Source organism: Podarcis liolepis (genome assembly GCF_965112155.1).
Source record: "Podarcis liolepis genome assembly, chromosome: 8".
NCBI lineage: Eukaryota > Metazoa > Chordata > Lepidosauria > Squamata > Lacertidae > Podarcis > Podarcis liolepis.
The window spans coordinates 673,359-692,408 of record NC_139560.1 but is presented as its reverse complement, the minus strand read 5'-3'; the positions used below and the strand labels follow the sequence as shown (position 1 = coordinate 692,408).

General features: G+C 54.1%; 1 protein-coding gene across 2 annotated transcripts; it reads left to right on the top strand.

Moving 5' to 3' along the window:
• The first annotated feature begins 1,882 nt into the window (after positions 1 to 1,882).
• On the top strand, positions 1,883 to 19,031 carry SHARPIN (SHANK associated RH domain interactor). Of its 2 annotated transcripts, none has more exons than XM_083516724.1 (14): positions 1,883 to 2,132; positions 4,078 to 4,252; positions 4,486 to 4,596; positions 5,991 to 6,132; positions 6,294 to 6,384; positions 6,542 to 6,818; positions 7,829 to 7,953; positions 8,244 to 8,417; positions 14,341 to 14,501; positions 14,608 to 14,719; positions 15,042 to 15,221; positions 17,387 to 17,485; positions 17,835 to 17,978; positions 18,469 to 19,031. In XM_083516724.1, exons 1-14 carry the CDS (start codon positions 1,917 to 1,919, stop codon positions 18,547 to 18,549), a joined length of 2,088 nt encoding a protein of 695 aa, XP_083372850.1. In that variant the 5' UTR covers positions 1,883 to 1,916; the 3' UTR covers positions 18,550 to 19,031. The 2 variants fall into 2 exon arrangements, with proteins under 2 accessions (XP_083372850.1, XP_083372851.1); XM_083516725.1 differs by lacking the exon at positions 1,883 to 2,132 and adding an exon at positions 3,118 to 4,002.
• The last annotated feature ends 19 nt before the right edge of the window (positions 19,032 to 19,050 follow it).

Here is a 19,050-nt window from a genome sequence, read left to right as displayed (position 1 = left end):
TAGACAGAAGACCATCAAGATCACAAAGAACTTGCATATGGGAGTGGATTCAGCATGGACTGAAACAAAGGACAATGATCATATCTTCCCTCTGGGGGCAGGAAACTGCCAACTCCCCTTTGTCTCCTGGAAGTGACTCATGGGCAGGGGGAAAGGAGGAACCAGCCAGGTGACAGGACACTCAGGTTACCACCACAACTCCTCCCTCAACCCCTCCTTTCTGTAATGTATGCATGATGTCAACCCCTTCTGTAATGTATGCATGATGTTTCTGGGGGTGGGCTTGAGCTAGAGGATGGGAATTTCAAAAGTTTTTATAAGGTCTTGCACACCATCTTTCTGGGTCTTTCCTCTCTCCTGCAAGTGAGGGGAACACCCTGTTGCAACAGTTCAATAAAGGCCAAGCCTACAGGCTGCTGTTTTGCTCCAAGTTATCCTGGTTGGTGTCTTTATTTTGTCCAAGGGAGCCCTCAGATTTTTCCGGTAACATTGGCAAGGTGGTGTCAAAAGGAATAATAAAGCTCAATTCTGCTCCAGATGGCTCACTAGTCCAAAAGCATTATAGAGTGACACAGCCCTAGCATCTGTATTGGAATACCAGGGAAGGAATATTAGGTTCGCGTCCCTCAGGAGGGAGTTCCACAAAATTGGTGCCACCACCGACAAGCCCATGGGTCTTGTCAGGGGTGAGTATGTGGCAGCAAGCCTCTGAGGAAGGGATTTAGCATGGAAGTTGGCTCCCCTGGTAGAAGGCCGTCCTTCAAGCCTGCGAGATGTGTCTGTTGTGGGCAAACATATTGCAATCAGTTTTGGTTGCCCTCTTTCATAGAAGACATAGCAGTCAGTCACTAATTATTATTAATAAACATGACAGGACACTAGATCTCCTGTGGCAATTTGGATTGTAAACAAATGCAGATGTTAAGTTCTTTCAGAGGGCTGCCCTAAGCAGAAAGCCCAGCTGCAGAGGGTTTCTCGGAGGTGACAGAAGTGTAACTCCCCAAACATGCTCCTTTGCCAATGGGGGAAAACGTGCTGGTGGAAGGAGCCCACTGTAGAGCAGAGGGAGCACAGCCCATGCTCCCTGTTGACAGCGCTGCTCCACATCAGCCTGAGAGCTGGCACAAGGCGTGCCCTTCCCACCAAGCTCCAAGGGGGCAGCAGACTTCGCTCACAAGGTGCCATCATAGCATTGTAGAGTTGGAAGGGATCCCAAGGGTCATCTAGTCCAACCCCCTACGATGCAGGTAGGTAGCCTTGAACTACAACTCCCATCAGCCCCAGCCAATGGGGCCAGGAGGGCTGGGTGTTGAAATGCGGAAGGCAGGCAAGTTCTTTCCAGGGGGTGGCCACAACCATCTTTTAAGAAGCCCAAGTGCCACATCAAACATACCATCCAAATACAGTATATACTGTATATAGGAGGGCCAAGGCCGGATTTAGGTTTGATGAGGCCCTCAGCTCCTGAAGGTAATGGGGCCTTTTATATCTCCTTTGTCAGCAACAAATTGTTGCTGTTTTTGGTGCTGAATATATGCTATATGGCAATATATGGACCTAATAGGTCCATACACAACCCAAAACACTGTTGCTGTATGAAGGTTTTATTTTATTTTGTTTTTTATCTTCTATTTTGGAAATGTACATCCAGGTTTTTTTCCCCTTTTTTGGGGGGCCCCCAAGAGAGTGGGACCCTAAGCTATAGCTTACCTATAGCTTGTAGGTAAATCCGCATCGCACGTGCCGTCCCACTATATCTCTCGGCGGGCTTGGGCTGAGCGGGGTCCTCTCCTGGCCCGGAACCTCGGAGTCGGGCCGCGGTTTCCCCCCCGGCGGCGGTGGGGAAGCGGACGGAGGCGCGCCGGAAGCGCCCCGCGGGGAGCCGCGCTCGGCTTCCGGTTCCGGGCGGCGACTCGATGGCGGCGGCGGCGGGCTGCTCGCCGTCCCCGTCGGGCCTGGTGCTGCTGGCCTCGGCCAAGGCCTGGGTGCCGCGGCGCTCGGGGGACGCGCCCTCGGCCTCGCCGGCCGGCCGGGAAGCGCAGCGCCTCTTCCGGCTCCAGCTCAGCGCCGCGCCCGGCCCCGAGCGCTTCCGATTCGGCCTGAGGGGCGCGGCGGAGTCGGGGGGCGAAGCGGTGAGAGGGGGCGGGAAGGGGGAGGCGGCGGGACCCCTTCCCGGGGCCGCCCTGGGCTTGGCGTCGCGCCTTCCTTCGCCAGGGAGCTCGACGGGAGCTTTGCCTTTCTATGGGATGATGGCGTATCCTCCTCCTCCTCCTCCTCCTCCTCCTCCTCCTCTCATCCCCCCAACAACAACCCTCCGAGGCCGACTGGCCCCAAGGTCACGCCCCCCCAACAACAACCCTGCGAGGTAGACCGAGGCCGACTGCCCCCCCCCAGGTCACACCCACTGAGCTCCGTGGCCCAAGGGGAATTTGAACCCAGGCCCTGGTCCGCCCCTCTGGCCCTGCCACACAGGCTTGTCTCGCCCGCTTACCAGAGGCTGCTGCTGCTGCCTCCCTCGCCGCCTCCTCCCGGCCTTTCTTCCCCACAGGCCGTCGAAGCTCTTGGGCCGGCAGCTGCTGCCCCAACCCGTCAGACCGGAGTGGGTGCATTTCAGCTGCTGGAGGGGGCTGCCCCGCCGTGGGGAAGCTGCGCCAGGGGCAAAGCCCAGGCTGTTTGGGGCCTTGTAGCCGCTGTAAGTCTTTGCTGGAAAATGTCCCTCTTCTCGGAGTGGCGCTGAAGGCTTGCCTCTTTCACAAGAGGCCAGCAAAGTCACCCCTTCCTGTACAGGATCTGTTTCTCCCCCACCCACCCCACATTTTACAGGATGTCTCAATGTATGAACAATGCTTAGAAAAAGAATTAGGTGCTTCCTAAGTCTTTATTAATTAACAACAAACAACACCCAGGGATTTGATCATAGAATATCCAGCTCATATATCCAAGCAAGGATCATGGTAGCAGCTTGTTTTCGTTTCCCTTGCACTTCCATTTTGTTAAATGCACTGATTTCTTGGATCAAGTAGAAAGGCCTCGACATACCTTAGTCCATTGTGTGCTTCAAGTATGCCTGCTCATAATGTACTACTCATTAAAAACAATTACACCCCCACCTTTCAATCGCAGACAGCGGTACCCAAAATGGCTTGCAGTCAACATGTTTAACAACAGTTTGAGTCCTTGAGACGGTATTGGTGATCCAGCTCAAGGCATGCTTGGGGGAAACTGATTATCTGGACCCATTTAAATCCAGTTTCAAGCCTGGGTGCAGCACTGAAACTGCTTTGGTTAGTGGCGTTTGTGGATTGTGCCTCATACCTTCTTGTTACCCCTATAACACCCTGCCTACCACACACAGGCCTCACACTCATCACGAGGGGCTGTAAACAAATAGGGCAGAACAGGAAAGGACCTGCAGGCTCCTCTTGCTTCTGCCAGTGGAGTTATAAAGACATCCCAAGGTAGTATGCAATGTTCCTGCAAGAGACTTGGGTGTTTTCGAAAGAGGACTGGACAAATTCACAAAGGAGAGGGCTATTGATGGCTGCTAGTCATAATGGCTAAGCTCTGCCTTTGCAGTCAGAGGCAGTAATGCTTCTGAATAGCAGTTGCTGGAAACCACAGGAGGGGAGAGGGCTCTTGGGCTGAATCCTGCTTGTGGCTTTCCTGGAGGCATCTAGTTGGCCACTGTAAGAACAGGATTCTGGACTAGATGGGGCATTGGCCTGATTCAGCAGGTTCTCCTTCTGTTCTTAGGAGTTCCACTTGCAGAATGGAACTTTTCTCTCTCCCCTGCAGTCTGCCATGCACCCTTAAAATCAGCTCTGGGGGGATGGGAGAACCTCTCAAGCAGTTTTGCACAGAGAGAGGAGAGGGGCAAGTCCTGTTGTGCAAGGAGAGGCCCATCCTTTGAGCTCTTCAGCAGTGGGAGCAGCTTTCAGCATGAGCACTGATGAGACTTGGCTGAAGAACAGAATGGGTGCTTGGACCCCCGTGTTGCTTGAGGTAAAGAGGCCTCAACAAGAGCTGGTTGGGGCTATTTGACTTTGCACTCGCCCACTAATGCTTTTCTTCCCCCAGGGCCTTGTTGAGTACAACCTCAGAGACATTTCCTATGAGGTGAAGACTGCCACGTGTCATGAGCTGAAGTTCTTAGCCCGCCCAGACGACCCCCTTGTTTTCCACTTTGAGGATGAGCATGAGGCACAGAAGTGGTGGGCAGTCGTCAGCAGCTCCCTCCAGGAGCTCCAGAAAGGTCAGCTCCTGCCCCAGAAAGCACTTGCAATGCCAGGGTCCGGCTTCTGGTAGTGAGAGAGGGAATGGCTTGAATCCTGCTTCCAGGTTTCCCACAGGCATTTGATTGGCCCCTGTGAGGACAGGATGCTGGACTAGATGGCCCATCGGCCTGATCCAGCGGGCTAGTCTGATCTTCTTATGTTCTGTGTCTGCCTGCTGGAGCACTTCTTCTAAAGTCTCTTCTCTCCCCAGCTACTGAGGGAAGCGGTTTGCTGACAGGACGGCCTTCTCCCCTTCCCTTGGCACTTTTCAACTCTCTGTCTGACATCGATGTCTCCCTGCCCTTGGAGCTTGCCAGGAAAGGTGGGTGGCTGATGGCACAGGACACTTGTCCACTGGCAGTGTGCCCTTGAAGACACATCATAAACGCTACTCAGCTGCCAGGAAATGTGATGTTTGCATATTTGAAATTTCCTTTTACCTGTGGACTTGAAGACACATCATAAACGCTACTAAGCTGCCAGGAAATAAGATGTTTGCATATCTGAAATTTCCTTCTGCCTGTATCGGGTTAGGCAGCTGGTTTTGTTGCACAGTGGTAATGAGGAGTGGGTGCATTTTGTGAAGTATTGTTGAGATGGTGAATTGAGAGAGAACTTGGTTTCAGTAATTACCCAAAATCTTCCCCATTTTTCTATGGCTTAGAAGCCATTTTGGCAAGCAAGAGGTAAACAGATGAATAAATAATACCTATTTAAAAAGCAAGCCATGTTTACACTTCCTGTTGAGCCTTTCCTTCCCATTGACGCTAATCCACTGGAATGGGGGTTTCATTTGGTGCCCGTGCAAGTATTCAGTTATTGATTGCATTAAAAGCACTTGGTTGGTTTTATTTCCTTTCATGTTGACCTCTTCCCTGGGTGCCTGCTCGATCCACCACCTCAGTGGTGAGTTGTTGCTGGAAATACCCAGGGGCCACTTGCAGTTAAGTAGGAGGCCGCATCCAGGGCTTGGGTTGGAGGCTCCCCAGCCGTGCTTTGCAGTTTGCCCTGTATAACACACCAGAGCAGCATAGATGTCCTGAAGGAGTGGCTGCTTGAGCTGGATGAGGAAGAGGGGGCTGCCCTTGCCACCCATATTGTGAGCCCCTCCAACTGCCCCAACTTTTTTTCATTTTTTTTTAAAGTAAAACAACGAGTCAACATAAATGAAGAGAAGAGTGTCATTTATTGCATTCATATCCCACCTTTCCTCAAGGAGCTCAGGGTGGTTGACACAGATCCCCTCCTCCCCATTTTATCCTCGCAGGAACCCTTTAAGGTAGGTTAGTCTGAGGGTGATTGATTGGCCTAGTTCCACACCCGGTGAGCTTTGTGGCTGACTGGGGATTCAAACCCTGGCCTCTCAGGATCTAGCTGGAGTTCTACTGCAACTGAAGACAGCTAAAACCAATCCAACAGCTGCACGAGGCCTCTGTGTGACTAAGAAAAGAGCAGGGTACAAATGGTCAAAATCAGAGTAAGATAAGAAAGCTTTTCCAACTCGCTTGGAAGGAAGTCTTGGGCCTGACCACCTGCAGCAGCAAGCCAAGTGTGGGGCAGGGGGTGGGGCTGCTTTTGAGAGCTCTTGCTCAGCAGTGGGTGGCTCCCTAGGAGGTTTTCCATTGCAGACCTTGGAGAAGGGCGGGAGGCTTGCCCGAGATGGGAGGTGCACAACTTGACCTGGCCGGCTCATGCCTGGCTTTGTCTCCTCCTCAGAGGACCTGGCGCTCCACCTGTCCACTGCTATTGAGCTCGGGGACGAGGAGGAGGCCATGCGCTGTGCCACGCTGCTCGCCCAGCAACACGCTGCTCTGCGGATCCTGCTGAAGGAGTCCTGCTACCCCACAAGCGAGATCAGGTGGGAGCGGAGGGCTGGGCAGGGAGCCGGTGTCTCTGGAGGAGGCTGGGTGGGTTAGGCTGGGTGATTTGGGGCCAATCCCCTGCACGCCTCCTCTTCTGAAGGTGGCCGGTTGCGGGACACGCTGTGCTCGTCTCACTGGCTGATTCCCTTCCTTTTAGCATGAAGGTGCAGGTGGAAGACGCCACTTGCTCAACGAGCATCACCACCCGCGTCCACACGTACACCACCATTGCAGGGCTCAGGCAGAAGGTAACCCGGGCACAGCTTTTCAGAGGCGGGGATGCTCTCTTCTGGCTCGCTCCCTCCCTGGTGCAGCTTCTGGGGGAAAGTGCCAACAGCTGCTTGGCTGCTTGGCCAGCTGCAGAGACCTTCAGACTCCCACTGACCCCGTCTCTGCTTCCCCCAGGTCTTTCAGGATTACGGATTCCACCCCAGCGTCCAGCGCTGGATTATTGGCCAGTGTCTCTGTGTGGATGACCGAACCGTTGGCTCTTACGGGATTCGGCAGGACGGAGACACAGCCTTCCTCTACCTGCTATCGGCAAAGGGCGCCCACCTCTCTGAGCAGCGCTTCAAGGAGGACAGGGACTGGGTGGTGCTGCAGCCGCCCCCCTCGCCCCTGGCGGACAACACGGATGCCAGGCACAAATTCAGCACCTTGCCCACCAGTCTGCCCAAGAAAAGTGAGCAGGCAGGGAGCCCTTTTGGGGATGGCGGGGGCTCCTTAAGGGGAGGGGAAGAGGTTGCATCTGGCTAGAAGCAGGGGGTTCATTTTGGAACCCTCAGAACAGGTTACATCTCTCCCCAACGGCTCTTCTGCATGCAAGTCAGGGCAATTTAAATCAGGAAGACAAAAGGCCAAATTCAGTTACTGAAGTCCAGTTTCTCATTTTTTCATATCTTTCCTCCTCTGTGGTGCAAATCTGACCCCTAATTTACAACATCTGGATACACAGCTCGTGACAGTTTGTTACATCTGGATACACAGCTCGTGACAGTGTGTGGTTAAAGGTCCAATCCTAAAACAGGGTATAAATTCATAAATGATTCTAATAGGAATCTGTCCCTTTGTGCTGGGGGGGGGGCGGGTGCTTAGGTTTGGCTGAGTGAGTGAGGGACATAGGAACTTGTATGCTGAGCACTCTTAGCTCCTCCCTCTTCTTGTCCCTGTTGCTCCTTGCTTTGCTCTGCCTTGGCCCACCCCCCACCCCAAAAAGAGGAAACCAACAGCAACAAAAATGACCTGCTCATGACCAGTACAGTGGTTGTCGCGGAGCGCAACCCGAAAATATTCACCCCGAAGCTACTTCAACCTGAGGTCTGACTGTAGGTGGCAGTCAGGCCCGATGGCCTTTGGGAGTCAGGAGGACTTGTATTTCCTGAAAAGGAAATGTATCTGATTTTTGTTAGAGTGCCAATCTGCATACCTGAGAAATGATCCAACCAGTTTTTCATGTTCATAGAAAGGCCTCCTTTAATGTATCTGGGAGAGTTTAGAAATTAACCATAGGGACAACATTTATTTGTTTAGCTTTATTTAAACAAAGCTTGTGAACAATCATTAAAATCTCTCAAACAGTTAACATGCTTATATTCAGACTGATCGATATTAACCTAGCTTTTGTTTAAGAGAAACTTTGCAATTGCGAAGTTCTTAGACCTTCTTCTTCTAAGCCACCTTCTTCTGTTGCAGGTGTGAAAAATTCTAACAGGAAGAGGGATGTCGGTGAGAGCAGCCACTTCCTGGGAAAATTCCTCCCTGGCCACTCGCGAGCCCCTCCGCCCCCGGCTGCCGCCCCTCCTCCCTCTCCTGTGCCGGTATGTACTCTCTCTGCTAAGTGGTGAAACTCAAGGCAGCCGTCTCCCCATATATATGCCCCCTCTCTCTTTCCCAGTCCCTGGGCTCCCTGTGGCCTTGTCTCCCCTCACCCCGTAGTCTGCTCAAGAAAGGGGCCAGAGCGCCTTCTGGGGGGTGGGCCTCATCGCCCAGCAGGAAGCACAAGTGGGAGAGGGTTGGTCGTGGGGCACGTGGCTGCATCCTGGGCTGTCCTTGCAGGCGCCACGTCTAGCGGCCTCTTCCTCTTTCTCCTCCTCATCTCCCATTGCAGACTGGCTGGTCTTGCCCCACCTGCACCTTCATCAACAAGCCCACCCGGCCCGGCTGCGAGATGTGCAGCACAGACCGGCCTGCCAACTATGTGGTTCCCGGGAGCTACAGGCCGGATGAGGTGGAGCTGTGGCGGATGCAGCAGGAGAAGGAGGGCATCTTACAGTACCAGAAGGTAGGTCTGGGTAGCTCCCTTCCTGTGCCTCACAGTCCGCTGGAGAAGCTCCCTGCAGGGGTCTGGAGCTTTGTGCTCTGCTCCCAGCTCTCTTGGCTCTTTTCTCTAGCTCTCTCTCCTTATGCAGCTCCTTAATGTGGCATTCCCAAAGCACAGGAAGGATTAGACTCTGATTAATAGAATACACACAAAGGCTTGACCAGCAAGACTCTGGGAGGAGTGTATAATAATTCCCATCCACCCCCTTGGCCCAGGTCGTTTTATTCACAAAAGAAAGTTTTATACAGTGCTCATAAGAACCAATCAGATTTCCTCTGAGCGTTTCAAAAAAACCCACGTGGGACAAAGTTAAAGTTAAAACTACAAAGAGCTAATTTCCTACTTGAGCATGCATATGTAATGCAGAGTAAATAAAGGAGGAAGCAAGGGGGAATGCTTTTAGGAAACTCCGGAGGTCGTAAGCAGCAATATACAGGAGAGGAAGGATAGGTAGTATTTACCATCTCCTTGTGAACGATTAACAAAGTACATCCAAGCTACCTTCTAGCTTTATGGCCCAGGATGCCTGATGCAGCAGCCGGCAACTGGCCTGTGTCCTAGAATGCTTATATGTGCCTGTCAGGCAGAGAGAAAAGGGCAGGAGAGGGAAAATGGCTTAGATGTAGAAGCTTCTGGGATTGGATCAGAAATTATTGTCAATGTATCAAACCCAGTCAACGCAATGTTTTCATCACGTACACGATGGCCTGGTGCATATTTCATAATTCCTCATAGTAATCCCACCCCTGGATATTTGCACTCCTGCACTTAAGAACCCCAAATGTGTCCTGCAGCAGCTGGATGAGGCCAAGGGGAGCCAGTCCAGCCCAGCCGGCTGTTGTCCTAGTGGACAACCAGCTGCCTCTTCTGGGAAGCCCACAGGCAGGACCTAAAGGCAGCAGCAGCACTCTCCCCACTTGCGATTCCTCCCAGCACCTGGTGTTATTCAGAGGCCTTTGCTGCCTACAAAAGCGGGCAGGAAACATCGTCATTGTGGCTGGTAGCAGTCCAAGAAGCCAGCTCCCCAGCTGTGTTCTGGAGGCTTTCAAAAGTATCCCCCACTTGAGAGGCACTTTCTGTTTCAAATTTGCTTGTAGAGTTTCCATGCAGATTCTTCTTAATTCTGGTATTTCTAGTTAGATGATGATGGTAAGTTCGGCTTATTAAATTTATTGATCACTTCACCAAAAGGAGTGCCAAAGCTATTTACAAGAGAAGTGCTATAAATTTACATCATAAGAAATGTGCTAAAAAAGTGTGCATCCCAAATCACTTAAGTTCTGCACTGGGGTAAGTTGCTCCCTGCCCAGAAGCCATTGTGGTGTATGAGAGGAGTATAAATTAAGGAACAAAACTGCTGAATGGGGTGGAAATGAACATGTCCTGCTTCTGAGGCTGCAGATGCCTGGAGTCCACGTCCAGGATGGTCCTGAGAGCGAGGTCAGGTTCCCCCTTCCCCTCTGTCATGGCCGACGTCACACCTCTGAGTTTAAACATCTTTGGGCACAATCTCTGCCTGCAAAGGGAGGGAGGGAGGAAAGAGCCCTGTACCTTTCTCATGAAGTTATCTCCCAATGCCGTGGTGATGTCAGCTGGTTGACAGATGGGGAGCTAAGGGTCTAACATACTGGCCAAATCCTGCTCCCCATCTATGTAGGTGATGTTTAGTTCTTGCTTGATTCATTTTCTTAAATAATGAGATACTAATTATGATTTGGTTGTCCCTTTCAATGTTTCGTTGGTGGTATATTTTTAGTGTATTGTTTTTGTCACATTTCCTGTAAATACGAAAAAAATGTTGTTGTCGAGTGCACCAGAAAAAGAATAGAATTTCAAAATCTCTCGGGCTCAGTCCTTCTCCTTCTGTGCTTTCCAAGGAGGGTGGGCTCTCAGGGGGGGCTGCAGTCCATTCTGGGGTGTGTTGGTGTTGGTGAAGGGGCATCAGGCTCCAGGCAGCAATCTCTGGCGGCGGCAGCAGTGGTGGCAGCAATCTCAGGCGGCAGCACCTGACGACTCTCTTCTCTTCTTTCTTCTTTCTCTTGTGGCAGGAAAAAGGAAGGAGAGAAGACGGTTCCGCTGTGCCCTGTGCCCACAGCCTGGGAACCCCGGACGACTTTATCCACCTCTCCTCGGAGTTCTCATAGCCCTCCTCAGAGCCGGGGCCGCCATCGCCACCACTGCCCCTCCCAGCCTTGCAGTGGGGACGTGTGCTAGTCCCGGCTGCAGCACCAAAGGCTGCCAAGATGAGCCAAGCGGACAGTGAAGCCCAAGGGGCAGGGCAGGGGTGGGCTTCTGTGGCTGCCCCCCACCTTCCCCTGCTGAGAACAAGCAGCTGAGAGTCCCTGCTGGCCCTTGGCGGCTTCACTGGCTGGCGGGGGGGTGCGAAGCCATATTGGGGGTGTGTGCTTTGAGAGCCCCTGTGACAGCAGCAAGAGCTGCGTCCCACCTGAGCAGCTTTTGGGGCGCAGCCATGCAACGCTTGTGGGTTTGCCTAGGCTCCCCCCTTGCCCCTCCATTCCACCTGGGTCTTGGAGTTCGGCCCATTTCCCAGCTCAACTGGCAGCCGCACAGAGCCTCCCTGCCTCTCGCTCATGGAAGACTGGAGCTCATGGAAGACTCAGAGGCTGGAGCCAGGTCGGTCTCCTGGGCCACGAAAGCCCTGCAGTGGGGCTGCCACTTGAATACCATGAGCTGTTCATAGGTTGTGACCCCCACCATGAAAATGTGTGTGTGTGCACTGTTTGCCCAGCGGAGGCAGTCGATCTGCTGTATTTGACACTGTGCATTGGATCTGTGGGCTGCCTGCCCAACCCATGGAGCCCGTTGCCCTGCGAGAGCTTCCTTCCTTTTTGCCCCACAGTGCCTTCCTCCCTCATTTGCCTCTGGCTCTCCTCCGCTCTGCCCTCAGGCCTGCACAGCCAGGGTGTCGCTGCTGCTTGCCGGGAGCCTCCCGCTTGCTGGCTTTGTGCTCCTCGCTCCGTTGGGGCCTGCGTTGAAGGTCTCTGCTCCCTCTGCCCCCATGGAGGCTGCTCTCCCCATGTGCCTTTGACCAGGAGAAGCCATGGCCTGCCCAGCCCCACAGGCCAGGCAGCGTTTGAACCGCAAGGCCAGGCTCTGCCTTGGGGACTTGCTTATGCTGAAGCTGGACTAGAAAGAGAGACCCTCTGCCGTGATAGCACTTTGAAAGAGAAATGCTGTAACCCCCTCCCCTGAAGGTGGCTGTTTCTCAGTGGGTCAGGGGGTGCTGCCGCCTGAGCGTTGGGGGTCTGCCCCAGCTGCCGCTTGTCCCAGCCAGCAGATCTTGGAGCAGGTGGCTCCCCTCGCCGTGGGGCAGTCGTTGCTGCCCTGGCCCCTGATGGGGCAGCAAACACCCTTCTCTCCCTCTCTGTACTGAACACTGATTATTCAGCAGCAGAAGTTTCGGGACCTGTTTTGAAATGGCTTGATTTCTGCATAACGTGTTTGTAAATTTGATTTTTTAAAAAATGAATTGGAGAGCAAATCCTTTGTTCTATTAAATGATTCATTTGGGCTTGACGGTCCATCCTGGTACTTCTCTGCAGCGTCATTGATGGGGAAAGGGGGCAGGGGCTGTTCAGGAGGTATGCGTGTGGGTGGGGGGGTGAGAGAGGGGGGTCCTCCTGGTCCAAATAAGTCTCCCCACTGTCCTCTCTGAGCCACAAAGTAGTGACTGAGGGGTCTCTGCTGTGAGCTTCCCCTCAAGAGAATTTCGGTGAGGCTCTCTTTGCCACAGACGGCCCTTTTGCCTGCAAAGGAGTCGCTACAGCCACTTCAAGGGTCGGAGCAGCCTCACTGCTTTGGGGTACATAAAAACAAGCCACCAAAAATGGGACAGCAAAAGAATAAAAACGTATCATAAAACTGAGCACTGCCTTAAATTGTTTGCCGGAACAAGGAAGTCTTAGTCATGTGCCTAATTTCAACTAGCAGGGAGTTCCACAAGTTCAGGCCCACTACACGGAAGGGGCAGGAATTAAGTTGTTGCATGGACAATGAGATCTGCTTGCACATGGAGATTTTCCCCTCCCTTCATATCCCTCACCCGCTAAATCTCTGAAGGGTTGGGGGATACCCCAGAATGTGTTCAGCAGCCCCCCAGAGGCGTGAGGGGAGAAGTCCTGTTGTGCAAGCAGACCCCCACACCTAGCACTACACTGGATTCCACCCAGTGTTTTATTCTGTCGCAGCTTTTAAAATTTTGCTAAGTTCTGCATATTAAATATTTTATGAACTGCTATGAGACATTTTGCAAAAAGTGAGGCACAATTAAACAAGCATAGAGGAGGAGGGAGCCAGCAAAAAGCTCCTTCTGGGGGTTGGACTAGATGACCCCTGGGTTCTAACTCACTCAGTTCCATAATTATGTGAATGCTGCTGTGATGTGCTTGCCAGACATCTCAGGATCCCGATTCCCCAAGTGTTGGAGACTGAAAGCAGGAAGAAGCTGTCCTTCTCGTCTGTCGTTTCTAGAGCAGAGAGCCACTTGGAATGTAAACAAGCCCTATAATAAAATTGCAGAAGAATAAAGCGCACCCATTGGGTTGGGTCAGCAGCAAAGGCCTTCACAGGCCTAAGCAAGCAGATCCGTCTTGGCAAGATCCTGCGGGTGTCAGTTGCCCTGGTCAGGGGAGGGTCTTCTGCAGGCGGTGAGGTCATCCCCTTTACAAAGTCTCGTTCTCCGCCTTGCCCCCTCCCCAAAACATGCATGCAGTTGCTGGACTGCCTTAGAGGGGGTGTCGCAAAAGGGGTCCTGAGATCAGGCACCCAAAGTGTGCATTATCTTCCAACATTCTTGCTGCTCTTCAGAAGGTGATGCTTTGGGGCACCACCTTCATTTTATGTCTCTTCCCAGAGCGTTTGTCTTGTATCCTAGTTTTCCCATCAGGCTTTTCGGGGGGGGGGACCTGCCACCTTCACTCCATTTCTGTCATGGACCGGCTGGATGCAGAGGAGTGGTGCGAGGCGCCAGCTGGGGAATGCCCAGGGGAAGAAGGCTCAGAGCCCGTGAATTGGTGGTGGGACAAGGATGCCTGGCCAGAGGGAGCAGACTGGGAGCAGGAGGCGTTGGAGGCTGAAGAGGGAACAGGGCTTAGTGAGCAGGAAGAGGCTGTGGCAGAGGGCAGTCCAGAAGCAGAGGCAGGAGAGGAGGGGAGACCGGCTGCTGAAGAGTCCAGGGGGTCCCTCCCTCCTGCTGCAACCAGCTCCCCTCTCCGCTGGTCTCCCAGAACATGCAGAGAAACGGAAAGGGCAGAAGAGCTGCCACAGTCTCCGCTTGCTTGAAACAAACTCTGGAGAGGAGGGGACTTTGGCAGCTGTGGGAAGGCGGGGGTCCTCAGTCCTTGCAACTGCCTTATTGGGGCAAGACCTGCTGGGGAAAGTTGCTGGGATCACTGGACCTGAGCTGTTTTGGTCCCTTGAATAAAGAGTTAACTTCAACTATACTGGGGTTTTTTTTAATTGCTGACCTTCAACCGACTCCGGTTCGTGATAATATCTTTAGGCACCAGGCAAAAATGTTCCACCTCCACTGTTAAAACAATCTGTGGCCTGTTAAATGTGCCTGGGGGTGGGCACGTTGTGTTTTTCTTATGTTATGCATTTTGCATTTTTATGTTGTAAACCACCCTCTGATCTTTGGAGGATAGGTAGTATAATAATAATAATAATAATAATAATAATAATAATAATAATAATAGTAGTAGTAATGGGGCTTTTGCCCCTTTTTGCAGAGTTAGCTGAGCCTCCAAATCTCACCAGCCTGGGTGGTGGGTGTGCCCAGGCGGAGCCCCCTACCCACCTTTAACCAGGGGACTGTGGCCTGCCTGTTGGGCAACCACCACCTGCCCCTCTTTGCCCCCTCCAGGCCTTGGAGCAAGAGCGGCAGCAGAACTTCCAGCAGTTGCAGCAGCTGGACGAGGCGGCGCTGGTGCCCAACCGGGAGGAGATTGAGTGCCGCATCTGCTACCTGAACGTGGAGCCTGGCAAGGGCGTCCTGCTTCGGGAGTGCCTGCACAGCTTCTGCAGGTAACCTGGCCTGCCTGGGGCAGGAGGGACCAGGGGTGGGGGTGGAGGAAGGAAGGGAGGGTTCTGTGGCCTGACCCCACTGCCGTCCCCCCTTCTCCCTCTCCAGGGACTGCCTGCGCCAGCTGATCAACTGCAGCGAGGAGCCCCAGGTGGCCTGTCCCTTCCGGGACGACTCCTATGCCTGCAGCAGCCACCTCCAGGACAGGGAGATCCGGGCGGTGAGTCCGCAAGGTTCAAGGATCCCTCCGGCCGGGTCCCTTGGGCAGGCTGGCGGGGCAGCTCAGCTCCCCCTTGTCCTGCCACGGTCATCAAGAGCGGTTGGAGATGCAGAGTGCCATTTTGAGCAGGCCAGCTCCAGAGGTCTGTTTTGCAGAGCTTGGTCCTCCTGCAGACGGAGGGAGTGGAGGAGGCTGCCATGGCCAGACGCTCCTTTGATTTCCACCCCCTTCCGGCCACGGAAGCCAAGGGGTGCCCCCCGGCCAGCCCATGCCCTGCCCTCCCTCTCTCAGGGGCTCTGAGCCGGCTCCCTGGTCTCCGCAGCTGGTGTCGTGGGACGAGTACGAGCGCTTCCTGGAGCGGCGGCTGGCCGTGGCCGAGAGCAGGGCCCAGAACAGCTACCACTGCCAGACGGCTGACTGCCTGGGCTGGTGCATCTACGAGGACGACGTCAACGAGTTCCGCTGCCCCATCTGCTGGGCCCTCAACTGCCTCGTCTGCAAGGTGAGCCCAGGCAGGGGCAGCACTGTGCCCTTGGCCCCCCACCTCCACGGGGACTGGCTATGGGGCTGGAGGCCCACAGGTGGGGATTGGAAAGACTGAAGGAGAAGTGCAGAGAGACTAGATGATCCTTGGGGTCCCTTCCAACTCTACAGTTCTATGATTCTGGGGGGGGGGGGGCTAGGGTGCTGAAGGTGGCCAGAGCACAGCCGCCCCCTTCCTCCAGCATCTTGGAGGTCTCCCTCCCCCATTCCGTCTTCTGAGCTGTCAGCAGCCTCCAGACTGTTTTCCAGCATCTTTCAGAAACACTGGAGGGGAGAAATCTCCTTGAAGGAATCAAGTTAATGTATTTTTCGCTCCATAAGATGCACTAACCATAAGACACAGCTAGTTTTTAGAGGAGGAAAACAAGAAAAAAAAATTCTGAATGAAACAGTGGATGTATGATTTTTGAGGTTCATGCTGTGGCCACCGGTGATTTGACGGTGAGTTTGGGGTAGCCCAATGCAAAAATCCTGAGGATCCATGGGCTTTTACCTCCTGGACAGCCTCCTTCATCACTCCCGATCGCTTGCTGATCAGCTGCTTCCTTTAACACCCACTTCCCTCTTGTTTGTTTAAGTGTCTTTTCCTTAGCTGGAGCAGTTTTTTGCTCCTCTTTTTTAATTTCTCTCCTCATTGCTTTAGGATTCCTATTTCCTCTTCTTGCAAGTTCGCTGTCTTTAATAATAATAATAATTTATTATTTATACCCCGCCCATCTGGCTGGGCTTCTCCAGCCGCCCTGGGCGGCTTCCAAATTTTTTTAAAAATACCGCAATACATCAAACACTAAAAGCTTCCCTAAAGAGGGCTGCCTAAAAGTCTGGTAGTTGTGGTTCTCTTTGACACCTGGTAGGAGGGTGTTCCACAGGGAGGGTGCCACTACCGAGAACTTCCTTTGCATCCTGGCCCCATGCTTCAGCAGCCCCTGGGGGAAGGGAGGCAGGATGGTGGGGGTGCTCCTGGGCACCGGAGGGCAAAGGAGGTGGTCACGGTAGGGGGCAGCTTGGGTTGACCCATGCAAAGAGCCAGTTTGCAGGGGAAGGGCAAGGCCCCTTGGGGATGTTTCACCACATAAAAAGGCCCTGCAGAGAGGTGTGAGAACATAAAGAGAATTTACTGGATCAGGCCAGTGGCCCTCCTAGTCCAGCCTCTCAAGAGTGGACAAGCAGATGCTCCAAACAGGAAAGCAGGATCTGAGCACAAGAGCAACTCTCCCATCTTGCGGTTTCCAGCAACTGGTCTTCAGAAGCATCACTGCCTCCGACTGGAGGCTGAGCAGAGCCCTCCTGGCTGGGCACCATCAACAGTCCTGCCCTCCATGAATTTCCATCCATCTTGGTGGCCATCCCTGCCTCCTGCGGGTGGGAGGCCCACAGTTTAACTAGGTGCTGCCAAGCTCTCCATCTCCAGGTTGTGGCAGCTTTTGACTTTCCGAGAGCGACAGTTAAAATTGGTTCCAGTTACAGATAGGTAGCCGTGTTGGTCTGCCATAGTCAAAATAAAAAAATTCCTTCCAGTAGCACTTTAAAGACCAACTAAGTTAGTTCTTGGTATGAGCTTTCGTGTGCATGCACACTTCTTCAGATATCTGAAGAAGTGTGCATGCACACGAAAGCTCATACCAAGATCTAACTTAGTTGGTCTTTAAGGTGCTACTGGAAGAAGAAGAAGAAGAAGAAGAAGAAGAGTTTGGATTTGATATCCCGCCTTTCACTCCCCTTCAGGAGTCTCAAAGCGGCTAACATTCTCCTTTCCCTTCCTCCCCCACAACAAACACTCTGTGAGGTGAGTGGGGCTGAGAGACTTCAGAGAAGTGTGACTGGCCCAAGGTCACCCAGCAGCTGCATGTGGAGGAGCGGAGACACGAACCCGGTTTCCCAGATTACGTGGCTACTGCTCTTAACCACTACACCACACTGGCTCTCTGGGAAGGAATTTTTTTAGTTAAAATTGGTGTGAGGCGATGCCTATTCTGCCGTCTGTACGTGTCGGCTCGGCTTAAGACACCTCGGCCACTCGGGGAGGGTGCTGGGGCTGCTGCCCACCCCCAGGCCAGTTTGAGCAGCAGAAAGGAACCCTTTGCAGGGACGCCAGGGGTTTGATTCTCTGCCCTCGACCCGCAGGCCATCCATGAGGGCATGAACTGCAAGCAGTACCAGGACAAGCTGCAGTTCCAGGCTCACAACGATGCTGCTGCCCGTGAGACCAGCAACATGCTGAAGGTGAGCTGGCCAGGAGGGGAGGGGGCTGTATTTCACGGCAGGGGCTGGGGCCTGCCCGCTTCTTCCCACCCCAACAAAACATTCAAAGCCCAATTTCCTTGGCAGGATATTCAGCCTTGTTGGCTGGGCTGTGGCCACCGGCCTTGGGGTACCTCGAGGGGATCAATGCCGGGGGGGGGGGGAGATGGGGAGCAGCTCAAAGGGACAAGGGCCTGTTCTCCCCCTGCCCCAAGACGGCCTCTGGGTGCATTTTTCTCTTGGCTGACGGTCTCCACATGACAGGGGGTTGGACTAGATGACCCGTGGGAGCCCCTCCCCTCTATGGCCACCCTCTTTCTGTCTCCGCCAGACGCTGGTGCAGCTAGGAGAGGCCATGCACTGTCCCGTCTGCCGCATCGTGGTGCAGAAGAAGGGGGGCTGCGACTGGCTCCGCTGCCCTGTCTGCCAGACGGAGATCTGCTGGGTGACCAAGGGGCCGCGCTGGGGGCCTGGGGTAAGTGTGGGAGGGAGGGAGGGAGGGGGCTCAGGACGGAAGCTGGCGCGGGGGCTGGCACACCAGGCAGGAGGAGGGGCGAGAGCCAGGCTTTGCTTCCAGAAGGGACTAAGGGGGGGGGAGTCTGGACGAAAAGGGGGGCTGGCTGGTTAGCTGCTCTCAATCTTCACAGGGGGGCAGCCAACCCATCCAACAGATGACGTGGCCCAGAATGCTTTGCAGTGTGCAGAGGGTATCCCAGTAGAGAGATAAATGGAGGTGGTGAGGGCGGTCAGAGGAGGGGAAGTTTTAAGGGCTTTCTCAGAGGGAGATGGACTGTGTGCTGAAGCAAGTCTGAGGTCAGCAATGCCCTGCCTTGCGGACTTTGGGAGACAGGCGTCTTGGGAAGGGGGCTTGGATGCCTCCAAAGCACCAGATCCTTAGGAAGCTCCACTCTGCGGAACTCCCTTCCGGCCGGGCTCCCCCTGATGCGCTTTGTCCTCCCTGGCAGGGTCCCGGTGACACCAGCGGAGGCTGCCGGTGCAACGTGGATGGGGAAAGGTGCCACCCCCATTGCCAGAACTGCCACTGAGCGCCTGCCAAAGGGGCATCAGATGCTGCCAGGACTCCCATTGGCAAGGAAGGAGCCTCTGCACCCAGATGAGAAGCGGCCCGTTGGAAGCCGGCTCTGGGGAGAGGTCTCAGCAAGGTGGCTGCTCCCTCCCCAGACCTTAGAGGATGCAGCAGATGAAAGACCCACCTGCTCTGCCCCCCACGCCCTGCACTGACCTCCGAGGGGCAGCCACGCTCCCCTGCCTGAGGGGAAAAGGGGCTGCTTTGGCCCTGCCCTGCCTCCGCCCCACTGTGCCTTTGAGCCCCATCCCTCACCCCTTTTGCACTACCAGAACCTCACTCTGCGACCCCCTGGCCAAGGAGACGGGGCTCCCCAAAAGGGGTCCCACTCCTGGAAGCACCCTCGCCTCAACTGACAGCCCCCGGCGTGGGGTGCTAAGCTTGGGGGGGGGCAATATCAGCACCAAGGAAGGGGGAAGGTGCCCAGGATGTATGCTGCTGCACAGGAGGGGTTAAAACC

Coding starts and splice junctions, on each gene's coding strand:
- SHARPIN (XM_083516724.1), top strand. CDS start 1,917: ATGGCGGCGGCGGCGGGCTGCTCGCCGTCCCCGTCGGGCCTGGTGCTG. Junction 6,819..7,828: donor CACCAGTCTGCCCAAGAAAA/GTGAGCAGGCAG, acceptor CTTCTGTTGCAG/GTGTGAAAAATTCTAACAGG. Junction 8,418..14,340: donor GCATCTTACAGTACCAGAAG/GTAGGTCTGGGT, acceptor TGCCCCCTCCAG/GCCTTGGAGCAAGAGCGGCA.